The sequence below is a fragment of the Microcaecilia unicolor genome, chromosome 1 (assembly GCF_901765095.1).
Source record: "Microcaecilia unicolor chromosome 1, aMicUni1.1, whole genome shotgun sequence".
NCBI classification, from domain to species: Eukaryota; Metazoa; Chordata; class Amphibia; order Gymnophiona; family Siphonopidae; genus Microcaecilia; species Microcaecilia unicolor.
Genome location: NC_044031.1, coordinates 24,981,222 through 24,999,200, shown reverse-complemented (window position 1 = coordinate 24,999,200; position 17,979 = coordinate 24,981,222). Strand labels below are relative to the sequence as shown.

At 44.6% G+C, this 17,979-nt stretch overlaps 1 protein-coding gene across 1 annotated transcript in view; it reads right to left on the bottom strand.

Annotated features, from left to right (window-relative positions):
* LOC115461455 overlaps window positions 1-17,979 on the bottom strand; it is a 104,810-nt gene that overhangs the window by 38,450 nt on the left and 48,381 nt on the right. The window contains exon 6 of the mRNA XM_030191301.1: window positions 15,389-15,509. Within this exon, the coding sequence (XP_030047161.1) occupies window positions 15,389-15,509 (121 nt within the window). The remainder of the gene's footprint in view (window positions 1-15,388; window positions 15,510-17,979) is intronic.

Below are 17,979 nucleotides of genomic sequence, written 5' to 3'. Positions count from 1 at the left end.
ATATCAAGTCCCATTTCCCTTTCCCTTCTATTTAGGCGTATTATAAAAGAGGAAAGCGTAAATTCCAAAGCGCATAGCTGAAGAGGGGGCATGGCCATGGGAGCAGTGTGGACGTGTCAGGGCATCAATCAAATTTACGCACATTGTTATAGAATTCAGGGGGACACATGTACATTTAGGCGCGGGTATTTAGACCAGGTTTTACAGTGGCGTAAATGTATGTGCATTCTCCAGGCTTAGACGCTATTCTATAAACCGCGTCTTACTGTAGACTTGAGTCAGCACCTTCAGGTCTCCCGAGCTTCTGGTATCCATTAGTCACAATCAAGCTCTCCCGATGTCAGCTACCACAGGTCTCCCGGTCCCCAGGTCTCCGGAAAGTGCTGTTAGAAATCTCCCTCAGTCTGTTGCAAGCTGGCTCCGAGCTCCGACACCAGTTCCCTGCTGCTGACACCACGATTCACCACTCGACAGGCTTATAACCTAGTCTTGGCACACATATTGTTCTCAGTTCAAAACAAAGTCCCAAAGTTGTGCCTTTTCTCAAGGATAGCTCACCCAGCTGTCCCGCAGCACAGTTCACCTCCGAGCAGCTTCCCTTCCCTAACCCTCCTGCAGCCCTATACAGTTTTTCCCTTTTTTTTGTTTTAAATTAAACTTATCAAGTCCACAAACAAGGTAGCACTAACTACACTCTTCAGACACTGTCCAATCTCTTCCTTTTCCTCCCCTCAAAAATATAAGGTAGAAGAAAAGACCCACCTCCCTCGCTTGCCAGATAACCATCGCCTGGCAACCAGCCACTGGGTTTAGACTGGACAGCAGCTCCCTGCTAATCTGATACAATAACCCACAGCCCCCCCCCCCCCCCGAGAATCACCTCTTAATGCTTACTGTGATTCAAACCCTGTCATACTCCTTGAACAGGCATGGAGACTTCCATTTCTACTACTACTACTATTAAACATTTCTGTAGCGCTACTAGACTTACGCAGCGCTGTACAAATTAACATGAAAAGACAGTCCCTGCTCAACAGAGCTTACAATCTAAATTGGACAGACGAACAGACAGCTAGGGGTGGGGAAATTGCAGTGGTAGGGGTGATAAGTGAGGGTGTTGAGTAAGAGAGTCATGGTTAGGAGTCAAAAGCAGTAGCAAAGAGGTGGGCTTTAAGCCTAGACTTGAAGACAGCCAGAGACTGAGTCTGACGTACCGGCTCAGGGAGTCTATTCCAGGCATAGGGAGCAGCGAGATAGAAGGAACGGAGCCGGGAGTTAGCATTTCCTCCAACTCCCCTCCCTCCTCTGTTTGTGAGTCCCCTTTTCCCTTCCCCAGTCCATGGACTCTAACTCCCCTCCCACCACCAGTTCCTCATCCCCCTGATCAGAGTGCATCTCCCAATCTTCCCCTCCCCCGCTCCTGGGAGTTTGTTTTTTTTTGTTACATTTGTACCCCGCACTTTCCCACTCATGGCAGGCTCAATGCAGCTTACATGGGGCAATGGAGGGTTAAGTGACTTGCCCAGAGTCGTCACAAGGAGCTGCCTGTGCCTGAAGTGGGAATCCAACTCAGGTCCTCAGTTCCCCAGGACCAAAGTCCACCACCCTAACCACTAGGCCACTCCTTTCTACATACACTCCCCTGCTGCAAGGGCCTCTGGGATTCACATTCCTCCCTCCTCCTCCGGTTGTGTGCCTGATTTCTCCCCACCAGAGGGCGAGCTACTAATTCCCGGGGATTCTGGGACTTGTAGTTTGTAGTTCTAACAGGTATTTCTTTCTTTCTTCTATTTGCCCCTGCTGGGACCTGATGGCCCCGACTAGGGGCCTTACACTTGATTTATAGAATAATGCTACATGCGTTATGCTGATACGCCAAGAAATGAAAAGAAGTGGGAGGACGACCAAGGATTCCAAAGACTGAAAGAATGTATAATAATAAAGATGTTTATTGAGGTATAAAGACTTGACACAACGTCGTGTTTCGTCCGTTAGGCCTGCATCAGGAGTCTATAATCAAATTTTGAATACATAGATTCTAAAAACACAATATAAAAGTAGACAACATATATATATATATTTAAATATTTAAAATACGTTTTGAAAAAATTTTGCATATATATGTTATATATAAAAAATGTGAAATAGATACATTTAAAAATGGATAAATACATATAAAGATGAATTTATACAGATAATTACATTTTTAAAAAATATAATAAAACATTTAAATTCATCGAAAATGAAATAAAACCTTGCGTATATTAAAAATAAAGACAAAAAATGGTGTGCTTATATAAATAAATTCTCATGTCTACACAAAGTATGAAAACATTGTGGAATGGGTGCATTAAAAATGGATAACCAAATGCATTCAAAAAGTGAAATTATACACATCTGAAATGAAATGAAACCTCTCATGTATTAAAAAAGGGGTAAAAAAAATAAATATGGTGTACTTATATAAATATAATTTCTTGTTGTTGTCCGTGGGGTGTCTAGAGTTCTCCACCCTCTGGTGGATTTCTTTCTTATGCTGATGCGCCTACATTTTAGACGCCATATACAGAATTCATGCACAGACCCCCCACCCCCAAATTTAGACTGATGAAGTGTGGCAAATGAAAAAAAAGGTTTGGCTACCGTAGTTGGCCTCCAACGCTCATGCCCTGGTTTGATAATATACTGATTTATCCAGGCCGTGACTTCTGATATTCTGTGTCTCTGGTATTATTATTATTTTTTTATTATTTCAAATATAATTGATATACAATCTTTATCAAGCCTAAGCTTGCACAGAAAAGTATAAAATACAAACCTAATTATATGAAGAACAAAACTAACAAAGTAAAAATTATTAGTATGTAAATATACTCGAGTCCTCATTTTTGAATCCAAGATTACCAATCGTGGAGAAAACTTAACACATTTTCCTGAAAGATTTAGAAACCTGTCTAACATCGAAATGACATTATTTAACGGAGCTACAATAAATGTCAATAATGACATTCTCTCAACCCCTAAGAGCGTTTGGTTACAAGGAATTCTGTAAGCTGAAATGACTAAAAAAAAAACATATTTAACTGATTGGAATCTAACTATACATTTACAAGGATATCGAAGATGGAAAGTAGCCCCAATCTGAAGTACTCCTGGCTTAAGCAGCAAAAACTGCTTACGTCTTTTTTGAGTCTCTTTTGTTACATCCGGGAATATTGATAATTTAAGACCTAGACATTGTTTATCTTTGTTTTTAAAGAACATTCTCATAATCAAAACTTTATCCAAAGTTAACGCAAGCAACAGTTGCTAATAAAGTAGAAGAAGTAACCAAATCCGTATCAGAGGATTCTAGAATAGCTGAAACATCCAAAGAAGGCTCCTTGAACGGGGCTTAGTGTGACCTCGAGCAGGGGCGTCGTCGGATCTCCACCTTGCCCAGACGCTGTCAGCATGCCAACTCCCGTTCCTTCAGTCACCTCCGGTCTCCGCAAATAAGGTTCAATAGAACTCAGCACCGAAGCTGGGGACCAGCTAGGGGTCCCTGCCGCAGCCGATCGTCCTCTTCACTTCGGCATTTCAGAGGATCAAAATTGCGTGGAACACTTCGACAGGATCAATCCACCATCTTGGGTGTGTCTCTGGTATTCGATTATTTATTATTTGTTGCATTTGTATCCCACATTTTCCCACCTATTTGCAGGCTCAATGTGGCTTACATAGTACCGTAAAGGCGTTCGCCAATTCCGGTAAGAGAAATACAGAGTGGTCAAGTGTTAATGATCATAGATGACAGAGTATATACCGTATTTTTCGGACTATAAGACGCACCGGACCATAAGATGCACCTAGGTTTTAGAGGAGGGAATTAGGAAAAAAAAATTTGCTTTTTCTCTCCTCTAAAATCTAGGTGCTCCGGTGCGTCTTGTCCGAATCCCTCCCTCCAAGTTCGGGATCACCCTCAGGGTTACCTCCTCACCCCCCCCCAGGCCCTGTCACCACCTCTCCCCCCCAGCGCGCTGCTCTCCATCCTCCTGTATGCATTGCTGCCTGACGGTCTCGGCGAGATTCAAAATGGCCACTGAGAATTGCAGTCTTGGCGGCCATTTTGAATCTCGTCGAGACCGTCAGGCTGCATACAGGAGGATGGAGAGCAGCGCGCTGGGCAGGAAAGAGGGGGCTCTTTCCTTCCCCCGACGTCACTAGACCACCAGGGAAGATCACGTGAGTAAAGGGAGAAGTGGTGACAGGGCCGGGGTGAGGGCGATCCCAAACTCGGAGGGAGGGAGGGCGGTCGGCCTGCCAGCCAAATTTCTACCTTCGGACTATAAGACGCACCCCCCATTTTCCTCCCAAATTTGGGGGGAAAAAGTGCGTCTTATAGTCTGAAAAATACGGTAAGTATTTCAAGGAGAGGGTTAAGTTTAGTCCAGTTCTGGTAGTAGTTTTGATTGAGTTGGAGGGTTCAGGTGTTTAGGTTGGATCATTCTGGTATGCCTTTGTGAACAGGTTGGTTTTTAGCAATTTCCGGAAGTTTGTTAGGTGGTGCATTGTTTTCATGACATTTGGTAGTGCATTCCATATTTGCATGCTTATGTAAGAGAAGCTGGATGCATATGTTGTTTTATATTATTATTATTATTATTAATAATTACATTTGTACCCCACGCTTTCCCACACATAGCAGGTTCAATGCAGAAAGTCTTGAAGGAGAATGTTAGAAGTTGTAGTAAACATAGTAGTAGTGGGGTTTTGAGGATATGTAAATTGAGCTTGGAGAGGTAAACAAAGATAGGATGAGCAAAAGGAGAAGAGATTGGGAGGGGTAAGGAGTAGGAAGGATGGAGAGGAAGAGATTGAGGGATGAGCATAAGGAGATTGTGAGACATGGTCAAAGGTACAATAATCGTCGGGGCAGGAATCATGTGGGTGGGCTTAAAAGGTTAAGTTGGGTCATTAGGGTAAGCTTTCTTGAAGAGATGGGTCTTCAACATTTTTCTGAATGGTAGATGGTCGTTGATTGTATATTTGTATATTTTAGTCCTTTGCAGCTGGGGTAGTGGAGATTTAGATATGTGCGTGCAGACCTTTTTGTGCTTGCAGACCTCTTTTCATAATCAGATTTCCAAACCCTGCAGTCCATAGGAGAAACTGACTCTAAGGTAGGGGTTCTCATCCCAGTCATTGGGACACACCTAACCAGTCTGGTTTTCAGAATATCCCCAATGAATATGCATTGTTGTATATGCACTACGTAACCACTTTATATATGTAAATAATTTTTCTTTATTTATCTTAACTATTAATATATATAACTTAAATACGTGTTGTCACCCTATATTCCACCTCTTGTTCTGTCCTACTGCATTCACTCTAATCAAACACACTTCTAAACAAAAGGTTAGGGTGGTGGACTTTGCTCCTGAGGAACTGAGTTCGATTCCCACTTCAGGCACAGGCAGCTCCTTGTGACTCTGGGCAAGTCACTTAACCCTCCATTGCCCCATGTAAGCCGCATTGAGCCTGCCATGAGTGGGAAAGCGCAGGGTACAAATGTAACAAAAATAAATAAAAATAAACACAAAATATAAAATGCATATACATACTATACAGACATGAGTGCTAACAGGAAGTTGTTCTATACTGATTTATATCTAAATATCTTTTTTATTATTACATCTAAGATATCACCTCTTAACGTAGATGTGGTAATTCAATTGTCCCTGTGCTTTAAACCACAGCCATTAATCAATCACGTATGCTGGGTTCATTCAAAGATGGTCCTTTTTCCAAGTCCTGATTCGTGACTCTCAGTGTAAAACAATCCTGTATCTTCCTTGTGTCCAAAATTGCTATTCCTTTGGCTGTTATGTCTACCATCAAGTCTGTATTGTGTAGACTTGACTACTCAGCTTGCTCCACTGCCGATCCTAATCCACAGATTGTGGATTCGACAGACCCACTGCTACTGCTGTTTAAACCCTTGAATGAATATGCATGAGCTAGATTTGCATGTGCTGCTGCTTCATTATATGAAAGTTAATCTCACAAGAGTGTGAGTTGACTTGGGCGGGCTTCAGTTTTGTGTGGAGCCAATGTTAAGCACCAAAGTGGAAGTCGTGCCACTTTGAGGCACAGGGTTGTATGGCATAGTGATTCTTGATGATTTATGGAAGGTAGAGGGAACATACATGATTGAACATGGATGTAACCGTTTTCTGTTGCTAGGTGATTGGAGCTATAGAGGTTCTGTAGGGAGTTGTTGGTTTCCTCATCAATAGTCTCAAAAAGAGAGGAAACCAGATTTTCCTTGTTCAGTAGGGAGCTATGAGGATCAAGGTTTCTCTGAAAGATCTTGGTAGAAGTCATAAGATTGGTGGATCTGGAGGAGAGGCATACATAAGAGGCAATGACCAGTCTCCAAAAGAGGCATTATGGGCCTGACTGTTTGATGGAGGTCTTCAACAGCAAAAATCCTCAAGAAAGGAATACAAGGAGCTTGTTCTGTCTGATGCAAGGATTTGGTATGAAGCAAATCCACTATGAGGCTAGGGAAGACACAGAGGCACTTGACTGTCCATCTGGAGAATGGATTGTGTCTCAAGAGTGGGAAGTTGCTTGGAATTCTGGGTAGGTAATTGAGAAGAATGTGTTCCCAGGTGTATACTGGTGACCTTGGATGTGCTGAAGACCACGTTGTGACTGTTCACTGTTGGGTCAGCATTCTTAGGTGTGCTGGGGAGCTCATCTGCATGTTCCTCCCAGGTCCATCCCATCCACATCAGGTCTCCTTTCCTGCTACCTCACACTCCATCTAGCCATCTGTGAAGTGCTGAGCAGGTTTGCAGCCTCTCCTCGGCTTTTGAACTTCAGTGTTTTATTCTTTTCATTAATGTTTTCCATTCTTTCTGAGAGCATCTCATTACTATAAAGGGCTATGCTTCCCCTATTCTTCTCCGTACTCTTCAGCCCCTTATCTTCCTGTCAGCTTGAGATATCTGTCCTTCAAGGCAACTCTTATTCCATCTGTACAGATCAAACTGCAGCTCCTCCAGTCTTATTCCTATTCTTCTCCTTCCTCCATCTTCTTATCTTCCTTTCTCGTGTACTCCATGGAATGTCTGCTCCATCTCAAACAAGCTTGCTTACATTCACAATCTCTTTCTCTGTCATACTCTGTTTCTCATTCTGAGACTTGGCTTTTCCTTGAATGCTCTGCTTCAATTGCTTTCCTCGGTCTTGTAGACTTCAACCCCTTCTTCCATCTCAGTCTCACACTTTTTCTTCTTTTGAAGTACATTATTTCCATTTATTCACTCCAGTACCCCTCCAGGTAGCTGTCATTTAGCAACACCCCCCCCCCCCGATAAATCCCTCTCACAGACTGCTGGTTTTCTTGCTTTGTTGAACCATGTTCCCCTTCCAACACTTTTGCTCCAGACATTCTCTCTCAATGGCTATATGGATGACACAGAAATCAGGACCACTGAGAGACAAAGCTGGGCTTGGGGCAAACAATCTTCAGTGCCCCGCTCTCACTGCTGCTCCCCCCCCCCCCCCCACACACACACTGCTGCCTCCCTCCTGCAGCAGTGAATGAGAGAGTGATCTGCTGGCTATAGGTCCTTTTTCCTGCCGCGTCCTTCCTCGTGTGAAGTAACTTCCTGTTTCTGCATAGGCAGGACGTGGCAGGAAGAAGGAGCCAGCATCAGAGCAGTCTTTTTTGATTGCAGGCGCCGGGCCCTCCTTGGAAGCCGGGCCTGGGGAATCTTGCTCCCCCCCCCCCCCTCTCGGTGGCCCTGACAGTTCTGCACAACATAAGCTTTTGTCGCTTTCAACTCAGCACAAGGCACTCTGCCCTGCTCAAGTTTTGCAGTTGCAAGCATTCCCTAAGGTCATTGATCAGATGTAGACAAGGACGGTTCTACCAGAAGGGTTTCCTGTCTGAGGGATTGTGTCTGAGCGAATAAAGATGAATATCGTATGATTCTACCATTATTGGAGTGGTGGACTTTGGTCCTGGGGAACTGAGGAACTGAGTTCGATTCCCACTTCAGGCACAGGCAGCTCCTTGTGACTCTGGGCAAGTCACTTAACCCTCCATTGCCCCATGTAAGCCGCATTGAGCCTGCCATGAGTGGGAAAGCACGGGGTACAAATGTAACAAAAATAAAATAGATACTATTGGAGATTCTACATGGAATGTTGCTACTCTTTGAGATTCTACATGGAATGTTGCTACTATTGGAGATTCTACATGGAATGTTGCTGTTCCACTAGCAACATTCCATGTAGAACCTCAAGTGGAGGAGTGGCCTAGTAGTTAGGGTGGTGGACTTTGGTCCTGGGGAACTGAGGAACTGAGTTCAATTCCCACTTCAGGCACAGGCAGCTCCTTGTGACTCTGGGCAAGTCACTTAACCCTCCATTGCCCCATGTAAGCCGCATTGAGCCTGCCATGAGTGGGAAAGCGCGGGGTACAAATGTAACAAAAACCCCCCACAAAAACAGTGGATGAATCGTGTTGGTATGTCGCTGAATCACGGTGATTTATAAACAGCTCCTGAAGACGCCAATGGCGAAACACAGCACTGTGTAGAGCTGTAAGAACATTCTTCATACAGATTACTGGAAAAAGCTTTGGATACTATTTATAATTTAACCAAAAATCTCCACCGAATTTGGTTCATGAAGGATATATATGGACTGATATAACACAGCTCAACGGGACTTGTAACTTCTATTCGCCACATGAACTCTTTGTAATGAAACAATGCTTTTATACTATTTGAAGAAAAGAATGTAGGTTATAAAGGACAAAAGCTTATTATCAATATTTAGTTGCCTACATAGAAACCATTGTATTGTGGAAAATAATGTATATGTGTATATGAATAAGATTGAAAACATTTATATGAGCAGATAGAAGCACTATAGTAATAAATAGATATTTCAGATAAAAAATACAAACCTATTATTTGTCACTATATAATCTCTACTACTACTACTTAACATTTCTAGAGCGCTACTAGGGTTACGCAGCGCTGTACAATTTAACAAAGAGAGACAGTCCCTGCTCAAAGAGCTTACAATCTAATAGACAAGTGAACGGTCGGTCCGATAGGGGCAGTCAAATTGGGGCAGTCTGGATTCACTGAACGGTAAGGGTTAGGTGCCGAACGCAGCATTGAAGAGGTGGGCTTTAAGCAAAGACTTGAAGATGGGCAGGGAGGGGGCTTGGCGTAAGGGCTCAGGAAGGTTGTTCCAAGCATAGGGTGAGGCGAGGCAGAATGAGCGGAGCCTGGAGTTGGCGGTGGTGGAGAAGGGTACTGAGAGGAGGGATTTGTCCTGTGAACGGAGGTTTCGGGCGGGAACGTAAGGGGAGATGAGGGTAGAAAGGTAGTGAGGGGCGGCATAGTACTGAATAATTGTCCCTCACTTTTGTTAATTTCTATTAAGATCATAGGAGCCAGCTCTAAGTGCTGTGGGTGCTTGAGCAAACTCCTTAACAGTGTCAAATTTCTGCTGGATTTTTGAAAAGTTGGCTACTGTGCACACACCTAATACAAGGAAATTCAACAACAGTATAACCCAGCAACTTCAAAAGACCTCATACAGAACCTGGGTATAAATAAATCAACTCCGGGACCATCAGAAGTGGGTTATTTCAGGCAAGTCATAACCAAGCTCAAAATATTTAGCCCACAATTGAATATATACTTTGGAATTACAAGTTGATTTATTATACATAAGCTCTTTATGAGGTCTTTTGAAGTTGAAGGGTTATATTGTTGTTGACTTCGTTTTTTTCTCTGCAATAAGATCACTTTCCCATCTGTTGGACACACCTAATACAACGCACTCAGCTATTAAAGCCAAAACTCTTTTATTTGCTGCTTTATTTTGCTTTTATTTTTTTCTCTGAAGTTGGATGTTTTAAGCAGTGGCGTACCTAGGGTAGTTGACACCCGGGGCCGGTCATTTTTTAACACCCCCCCCCCCCCCCCCCCCCAAATCCAGTACTAGGCATGCCGAGAATACAAAACACTCAGGACCTATAGAGCAATTCTACCATACCATAAGCAGTCATTTCTACGAGTCACACAAGGAAAAGGAAAGCATCTTAAACACTACAGTGAGCACTAGAACATCAATTCACCTATTGTAAAACGAAACCAGACAGAATAATACAGATCGTCGATCCTGCACAGTCAATGCCAATTGAAAGCCATGTCTTTTTCACAAACACAGATACACCCTAATCCACTATAGAATAAGTAATAATAAACTTTCTATTTAGACAAAAATTAAACTGAACCCCCGATGCCAGACTCTGCATACAATGCAACACCACAGAAACAGAAAATGTCTCCTAGTACTGTGCAAAATATAAAGACAGCAGATGTAAATTTGAAAAAAAAACCTAACAAGTACCAATCACCACTTTACAAATTAACAAATAGAAATAAAACAAATATAGAAAGTAAAATAATACCATTTTATTGGACTAATACATTTAGCTTTCAGAGGCCAAAACCTCCGTCCTCGGGTCAGTACAGTATAGTGCTGTTACAGTATCCTATCCTGACCTGAGGAAGGGGGTTTTGTGCTCCGAAAGTTAGTCAAAATGTATTAAAATTAGTCCAATAAAAAGATTACCTTATTTACATGTTCTATTATAAACATTTAACATATCTACAATACTTTATCCTAAAGCAAAAAAAATAAAAAAATATATTTTATTTACAGTTTGTTGTCTCTGGTTTCTGCTTTCCTCATCTTCTTTTCACCGTTTTCCTTCCATCCAGCATCTGTCTTCACTCTCTCTCTCTGCCATCCAGTGTCTGCCCTCTCTGCCGTCCCTTCCATCCACTGCCTGCCCTTTCTCTCTGCCCCTTCAATCCACCATTTGCCCTCCCTCTCCCATCCATCCAGGGTCTGCCCTCCCTCTCGCTCCCCCTTCCATCTAGGATCTGTCCCCTCTCTCTCTCTGCCCCTTTTTTCAGCCCCCAGTTCCAGCTCCCTTCTCCCCTCTGAACACCCCCACCCCAGTCCCCTTCTCCCCTCCCCTTCTCCTGTCTGAGACCCCCACCACAGTCCCCTTCTCCCCTCCCCTGTCTGAGACCCCCACCCCAGTCCCCTTCTCTCCTCTGAACACCCCCACCCCAGTCCCCTTCTCCCCTCCCCTTCTCCCCTCTGAGATCCCCACCCCAGTCCCCTTCTCCCCTCCCCTTTTCCCCTCTGAACACCCCCACCCCAGTCCCCTTCTCCCCTCCCCTGTCTGAGATCCCCACCCCCAGTCCCCTTCTCCCCTCTGAACACCCCCACCCCAGTCCCCTTCTCCCCTCCCCTTCTCCCCTTCTCCCCTGAGATCCCCACCCCAGTCCCCTTCTCCCCTCCCCTGTCTGAGACCCCCACCCCAGTCCCCTTCTCCCCTCCCCTTTTCCCCTCTGAACACCCCCACCCGAGTCCCTTTCGCCCCTCTCCTTCCCCACCTCAGTCCCGTTAAAACCGGCGAAGCAGCATCGCAGGCATCGCCTCGTGCCCTGCTTGTAAAAAAAAAAACAAATCTCCTTCCTTCTCCTCGTCTTGACGTCGACTCGGGCCTTCCAATCAAATTGATTGGAAGGCCCGAGTTGATGTCAAGACGAGGAGGAGAAGGAAGGAGATTTGATTTTTTTTTTTTTACAAGCAAGGCACGAGGCGATGCCTGCGATGCTGCTTTGCCGGTTTTTTTAATGTGAGGCGGCAGGAGCAGAGCACCCCCCACCCACTGGCACCCGGGGCGGACCGCCCCCACCGCCCCCCCCCTTGTTACGCCACTGGTTTTAAGTTACTCTTCCCACCAATTCCAGTCTCTCTCATAGAAACATGATGTTAGGCAGGGGCGCCGCTGCTATGGGGCCACGGGGGCCTGGGCCCCCGTAGATTTGGCCCTGGACCCCCCTACCGACGACCTGTCGATCCCCCTGCCTGCTCGCTCGCCGTCACCGTCGCCTACCTGTGCTGGTGGGGACCCCATCCCCCGCCAGCCGAAGTCTTCTTCCTCTCAGGTTTCTGAGTCTGACGTCCTGCATGTACGTGAAAGGAAGAAGACTTCGGCTGGCGGGGGATGGGGTCCCCCGCCAGCACAGGTAGGCGACGGCGAGCGAGCAGGCGGGCGGGGGATCGAGAGGGTCGGCGGCAAGGGGGGATGTGGGCGATGATGATGGAGGCGGCAGCGGGGGAGTGGTGGCGGCGGGGGCTAAAATGTGCCCCCTCACCTCTGCTCTGGCCCCACCTACCGCTGAAGGTCAGATACGCCCCTGATGTTAGGTAGCAGCCAAATGGCCCATCCAGTCTGCCCATCCATGGCAATCACTATCTCCTCCTTTCCCTAAGAAATCCCATGTGCCTGTCCCACATTTCTTAAATTCAGACACAGTCCTTGTCTCCACCACCTCTACCGGGAGGTGATTCCACTCATCTGCCACCCTTTGCGCGAAAAAGCATTTCTTTACATTACTCCTGAGCCTATAACCTCTTAACTTCATCCTATGCCCTCTCATTCCAGAGTTTTCCTTCATTTGAAAAAGGCTCACCTCCTGTACATTAATGCCACAGAGGTATTTAAATATCTTTATCATATCCTCTCTCTTCCGCCTTTCTTCCAAAACTCTGAAACAATTTTATTCTGCCTTCAATACATACCATCCTACAATCGGATTCAAAATTGACTACTCCCCAGAAAAAGTCAATTTTTTGGACACCACGGACTCAATCAGTGATGGCTGTATACAAACATCTATATACAAGAAACCCACAGACAGATGCAGCTACCTCCACAACTCCAGCTTCCACCCTTCACATACAAAGAGATCAATTATTTACAGCCAAGCCACAAGATACCACTGTACCTGCTCAGACCCAGGGGATAGAGACAGACACCTTGAAATCCTGACTGCATCCTTCAAACAGAAAGGCTACAACCCCAAAATAATCTCTAAGAATATTGCCTCCTCCCTCAAAACACCCAGGGAAAAATCTGCTACAGTACAAAGAAAAACAAGCCACAGACAGAATCCCCCTTGTAGTGACATACAACCCAGAGCTGGAGAAACTGAGGAAAATCATAAGAGATCTACAGCCTCTACTCCAGTAGGATGAATTACTGAAAGAGATATTCCCATCCCCACCAGTGCTGGCCTTCCGACAGCCACCCAACTTAAAACACAACCTAATCAGAAGTAAACTCCCAACACAGACTGAAAAGGAAGAGAAGGGCACATTTCCCTGTAATATGTCCAGCTGTAAGCTATGCCAAAACATTTCACAGGAACCCACAGTCATTCACAAAGGAAAAATATTCAACATAAAGGAATCTTTCACATGCTCACCTTCCAATGTGGTATATATCATTCAGTGTAAAAAATGTAATGAAGGATGCTATATTGGAGAAACAGGCCAGATGCTTAAGACAAGATTCAATCTACATAGACATCACATGAAGAAAGCCGGTGCCAGTCAGGTTCCCACCCCTGTGGGCCAACACTTTACAGGACCAGGACACTGCACCAGTGATTTCATAGTAAGAATCCTGAAAGGTAACTTTAAAACAATACAGGAACGTAAGACCTTTGAAGTCAGAATGATTGAATATTTTGACACCCAACAGACAGGACTTAACAAGGATATGGGTTTTCCAGCCCATTATAAACCATAAAATTGTATTTCTCTGTTTATCACCCTCCTCTCACCTATCCACACCCATCCTGTTAGACTATCAATGAAATGCTTTGCTGTCCCCATGCATACCTCCTACCCCCACCCCTGTTAGACTGTCAATGAAATGCTTGGATGTTTCACTTCTATATACTGTCAGCTAGCACATTTGCTTATTTCCGATCTGACGAAGAAGGGCAACCTTCGAAAGCTAATCAAGAAATGTATTAAGTTATGTCCAATAAAAAAGGTATCATCTTATTTTCTTTTCCATGTTTTATTTTGTTTGATTTCTATTGATAACCTTTAAGAGTGGACTAACATGGCACAGCTACCACACCTCTCTACTTTCCAAAATATACATATTAATAGCCTTAAGTCTGCCCCCATACACTTTATGACAGAGGTCAATGACCAACTCCATCCTATTTATATCTTTTTGTAGGTGGGGTCTCCAGAATTACACACAATATTCTAAATGGGGCCTCTCCAGAGACTTATACAAGAGCACTATCAGCCCTTTTTTCCTGCTGGCCATCCCTCTCCCTATGCTCTCAAGCATCCTTCTGGCTTTGACCGCACACACACACGCAGCCAGAACACTCCCCTAATCCCCGACAGCTCCTTTTTCACTCCTGATCCCCTTTTAGCCCCTCTGCTGAAGCCCAGAGCACTATCAGCTTCCTCCAATAACATTTCTCTTTCCTGATGCCACTTACATGTGTGCAGACACCTGCCCCAGGCTTACTCCAGTGTCAAACCTGAATCCAGCCCTGAACACCAACCTGCCTTCAACACACGGCCTTCCTGCGTGCAGCTGCCATCTCTGAGATGACCCCTCCTCGTAGAAGCGCTCTGAAGCGCGCACACCCTGCACCCTTCCCAACGGTTATAGCCTGGACCTGGCCTAATTCAGACACAGAGCCATAAGAACATAAGAGTAGCCAGACTGGAAGCGGTGCAAAGAAAAGCTTCAAAAATGGTATGGGATTTGCCTTGCAAACCGTACGAGCAGAGACTTGCTGACCTGAACATGTATACCTTAGAGGAAAGGAGAAACAGGGGTGACATGATACAGAGGTTCAAATATTTGAAAGGTATTAATCCGCAAATGAACCTTTTTCTGAGACGGGAAGGTGGTAGAACTAGAGGACATGAATTAAGGGTGAAGGGGGGCAGACTCAGGACTAATGTCAGGAAGTATTTTTTCACAGAGAGGGTGGTGGATATGTGGAATGCCCTTCCACGGGGGAGGTGGTGGAGATGAAAACGGTAATGGGATAAACACAAAGGAATCCTGTTTAGAAGGAATGGTTCTGCGGAATCTTGGGTGGCGGCGCTGGTAATTGGGAAACAAAATGGGAGCTGGGCAGACTTCTACGGTCTGATTGTGACTGGATAGGGATGGGCTGGGGTGTAAATTTTAAGGGGCTTCGACGTTAGCTTCAGAACTTAGTACAAGAACAGTGCTGGGTAGACTTCTATGGTCTGTGCCCTGAGAAAGGCAAGGACAAATCAAACTCAGGTATACATATAAAGTATCACATACCATGTAAATGAGTTTATCTTGGGCAGGCTGGATGGACCGTACAGGTCTTTATCTGCCGTCATTTACTATGTTAGATCAATGGTCCATCTAGCCCAGTATCCTGTTTTCCAAACAGTGGCCAAGCCAGGTCACAAGTACCTGGACCTGTCCCAGCTCAGGACTCCCTTGGCTGTGCAGCCCTCTCAAACTGTAGCCTGCCTCTTCCTCAGTCTGCACTACTCCTGTGATGATTTTCATACTGCAGGAGCCCTGGATCATCCTAGCCCCAAACCAACCAGAGACATCAGAGGTTTCCTTTCAAGCCTGCACCCGCAGCCAGATTTGGCCCCCAAGCAACTCAAAAAACTCCAACCATACGACTCTGGAGCCCTGGCCAGGTATAAAAACAAATTCTGTTTATTATTTGTTTTTAACATAGGTTACATTAATTAGATTACTTAATGGATTAAGTGCTATACAAAACAAGAAGGTGACAGGGAGTATCCCTGACATATTTGTCACTGGATCCTGACGTTAGGAGCGACAAACGATCCATCTTCATACTTCAAATAGAATGTGTGTTGCCAAAATTTTCACTGTGAACTTGATGTACTCAATCAATTTAGAGTTTACTTTGGACATTTCGAGTCAATTTATTGTTAATTAGTATAGGACACTAGCAAAGCCTTTCTTATCATTAATCCATGCAATACTGAGATTTTTGCTTTTCTTAAAACTGGCCACAATGGTTTTATTTAGTATTATTTAGTCTTTGGTTCCATATGCTAATCTTTTATTGCCCTTCTGCTCTATTGCCAAGATAATATTGGAGTCAATTTAAGCGTATAGGTTGTAGGTAGACAAGTTATTAGGCTATAATTTTTGGGAACATTACTTGGCTCTCCAATTTGCTGGGTGTTGATGGAAAGATATTAACCTTTTGTGGTCAGTCCATCTGGACCAGGGGCTTTTCCAGCTTGGTGCTTTTTTAACCAGTTTTCCAACTTTTTTGTTATTAAGGGGTCCTTTTACTAAGGTGCGCAAAAAAATGGCCTGCATTGGTGTAGACACATGTACTGGACACACGCAGGTCAATTTTTCAGTGTACCTGCAAAAAAGGCTTTTGGTGGGGGGGGGGGGCTGAAAATGGACAAGCGGCAAAATGAAAATTGGCGCATGTACATTTTGGGCCTGAGACCTTACCACCTCCCACTTAGCGGTAAGATCTCACGCGTTAATTGGGCAGTAATCGTCAGCGCGTTTACAATGCCGATTATCTCCCGGTTAGCGTCGCGCACCGGAAAATAAAAATATATTTTCCGGCACACGTACTGGACACGTGTATAAAATGAAATTACTGCCCGGGCCACACAGTAGCCGGGCAGTAGTTCTGAACTGGCATGCGCTGGCAGCTACGTGGCTTAGTGAAAGGGCCCCTATGTTAGGCCATTCCACAGCTTTGATGTTTGCCTGTTCCAAGTTCTCCTGTATTCAGGGTAGCCATTGAGCTTCTCGACTGTGCTCTACAGGGTCACTGTGTACGTTTTTCTAAAGCCTTTCTATTTCGGTTTAATTAGTGGTACTTCCCAGTTACCTGTAGAACTGTTATAATCCTCACGAGTTTATTTTGAAATTTCTCTTTTCTATTTACTTCATATGTCTCAACAGTTTGCTGCTATTTCCAAAATTGGAGGATAGGAATTTAAAGTGGTATGGAGTTAATGCAACATGTTTCAGTGTCATGATTTTGGATCTTTTCCAAATAATCAAACTCTTCTACAGAAACTCAAGAAATACTTCCAACAATACACTGTAGAAATTCTTCCCTTAATGCTCTGAGATTCTCATAAAAATCACAAAGAGGAGAAAAAGACCTCAAAGTGCCCGGGTGCTAGGGCGGTCTTCCCATCGGCCAAAAACCTCCTCAAAAACACTTTTTACTTTTTCATGCTTTTTTTCGCTTTTAATATTTCAAAACCTTTATTCAAGGATCAGCGTGTAAACACCAGAAACAGGCTAAAATTGGCTTAGCTTTAGCTTCTGAGCACCCGATATCATAATTCCCGAAGGGGACCCGTTTCGCCCACCGGCTTTCTCAAGGGAGGTGTCGCAGGCATTTTGTCAAATTCTTCCGACCATCTTAGCCTGCAACATCTACCTTGAGAAAGCCAGAGGGCGAAATGGATCCCTGTCGGGGGTTACAATATCGGGCGTTCAGCAGCTAAAGCTACATAAGTACATAAGTAATGCCACACTGGGAAAAGATCAAGGGTCCATCGAGCCCAGCATCCTGTCCACGACAGCGGCCAATCCAGGCCAAGGGCACCTGGCAAGCTTCCCAAACGTACAAACATTCTATACATGTTATTCCTGGAATTGTGGATTTTTCCTAAGTCCATCTAGTAGCAGTTTATGGACTTGTTCTTTAGGAAACCGTCTAACCCTTTTTTAAACTCTGCTAAGCTAATTGCCTTCACCACGTTCTCCAGCAATCAATTCCAGAGTTTAATTATGCGTTGGGTAAAGAAACCTTTTCTCCGATTTGTTTTAAATTTACTACACTGTAGTTTCATCGCATGCCCCCTAGTCCTAGTATTTTTGGAAAGCGTGAACAGACGCTTCACATCCACCTGTTCCACTCCACTCATTATTTTATATATCTCTATCATGTCTCCCCTTAGCCGTCTCTTCTCCAAGCTGTATAGCCCTAGCCTCCTTAGTCTTTCTTCATAGGGAAGTTGTCCCATCCC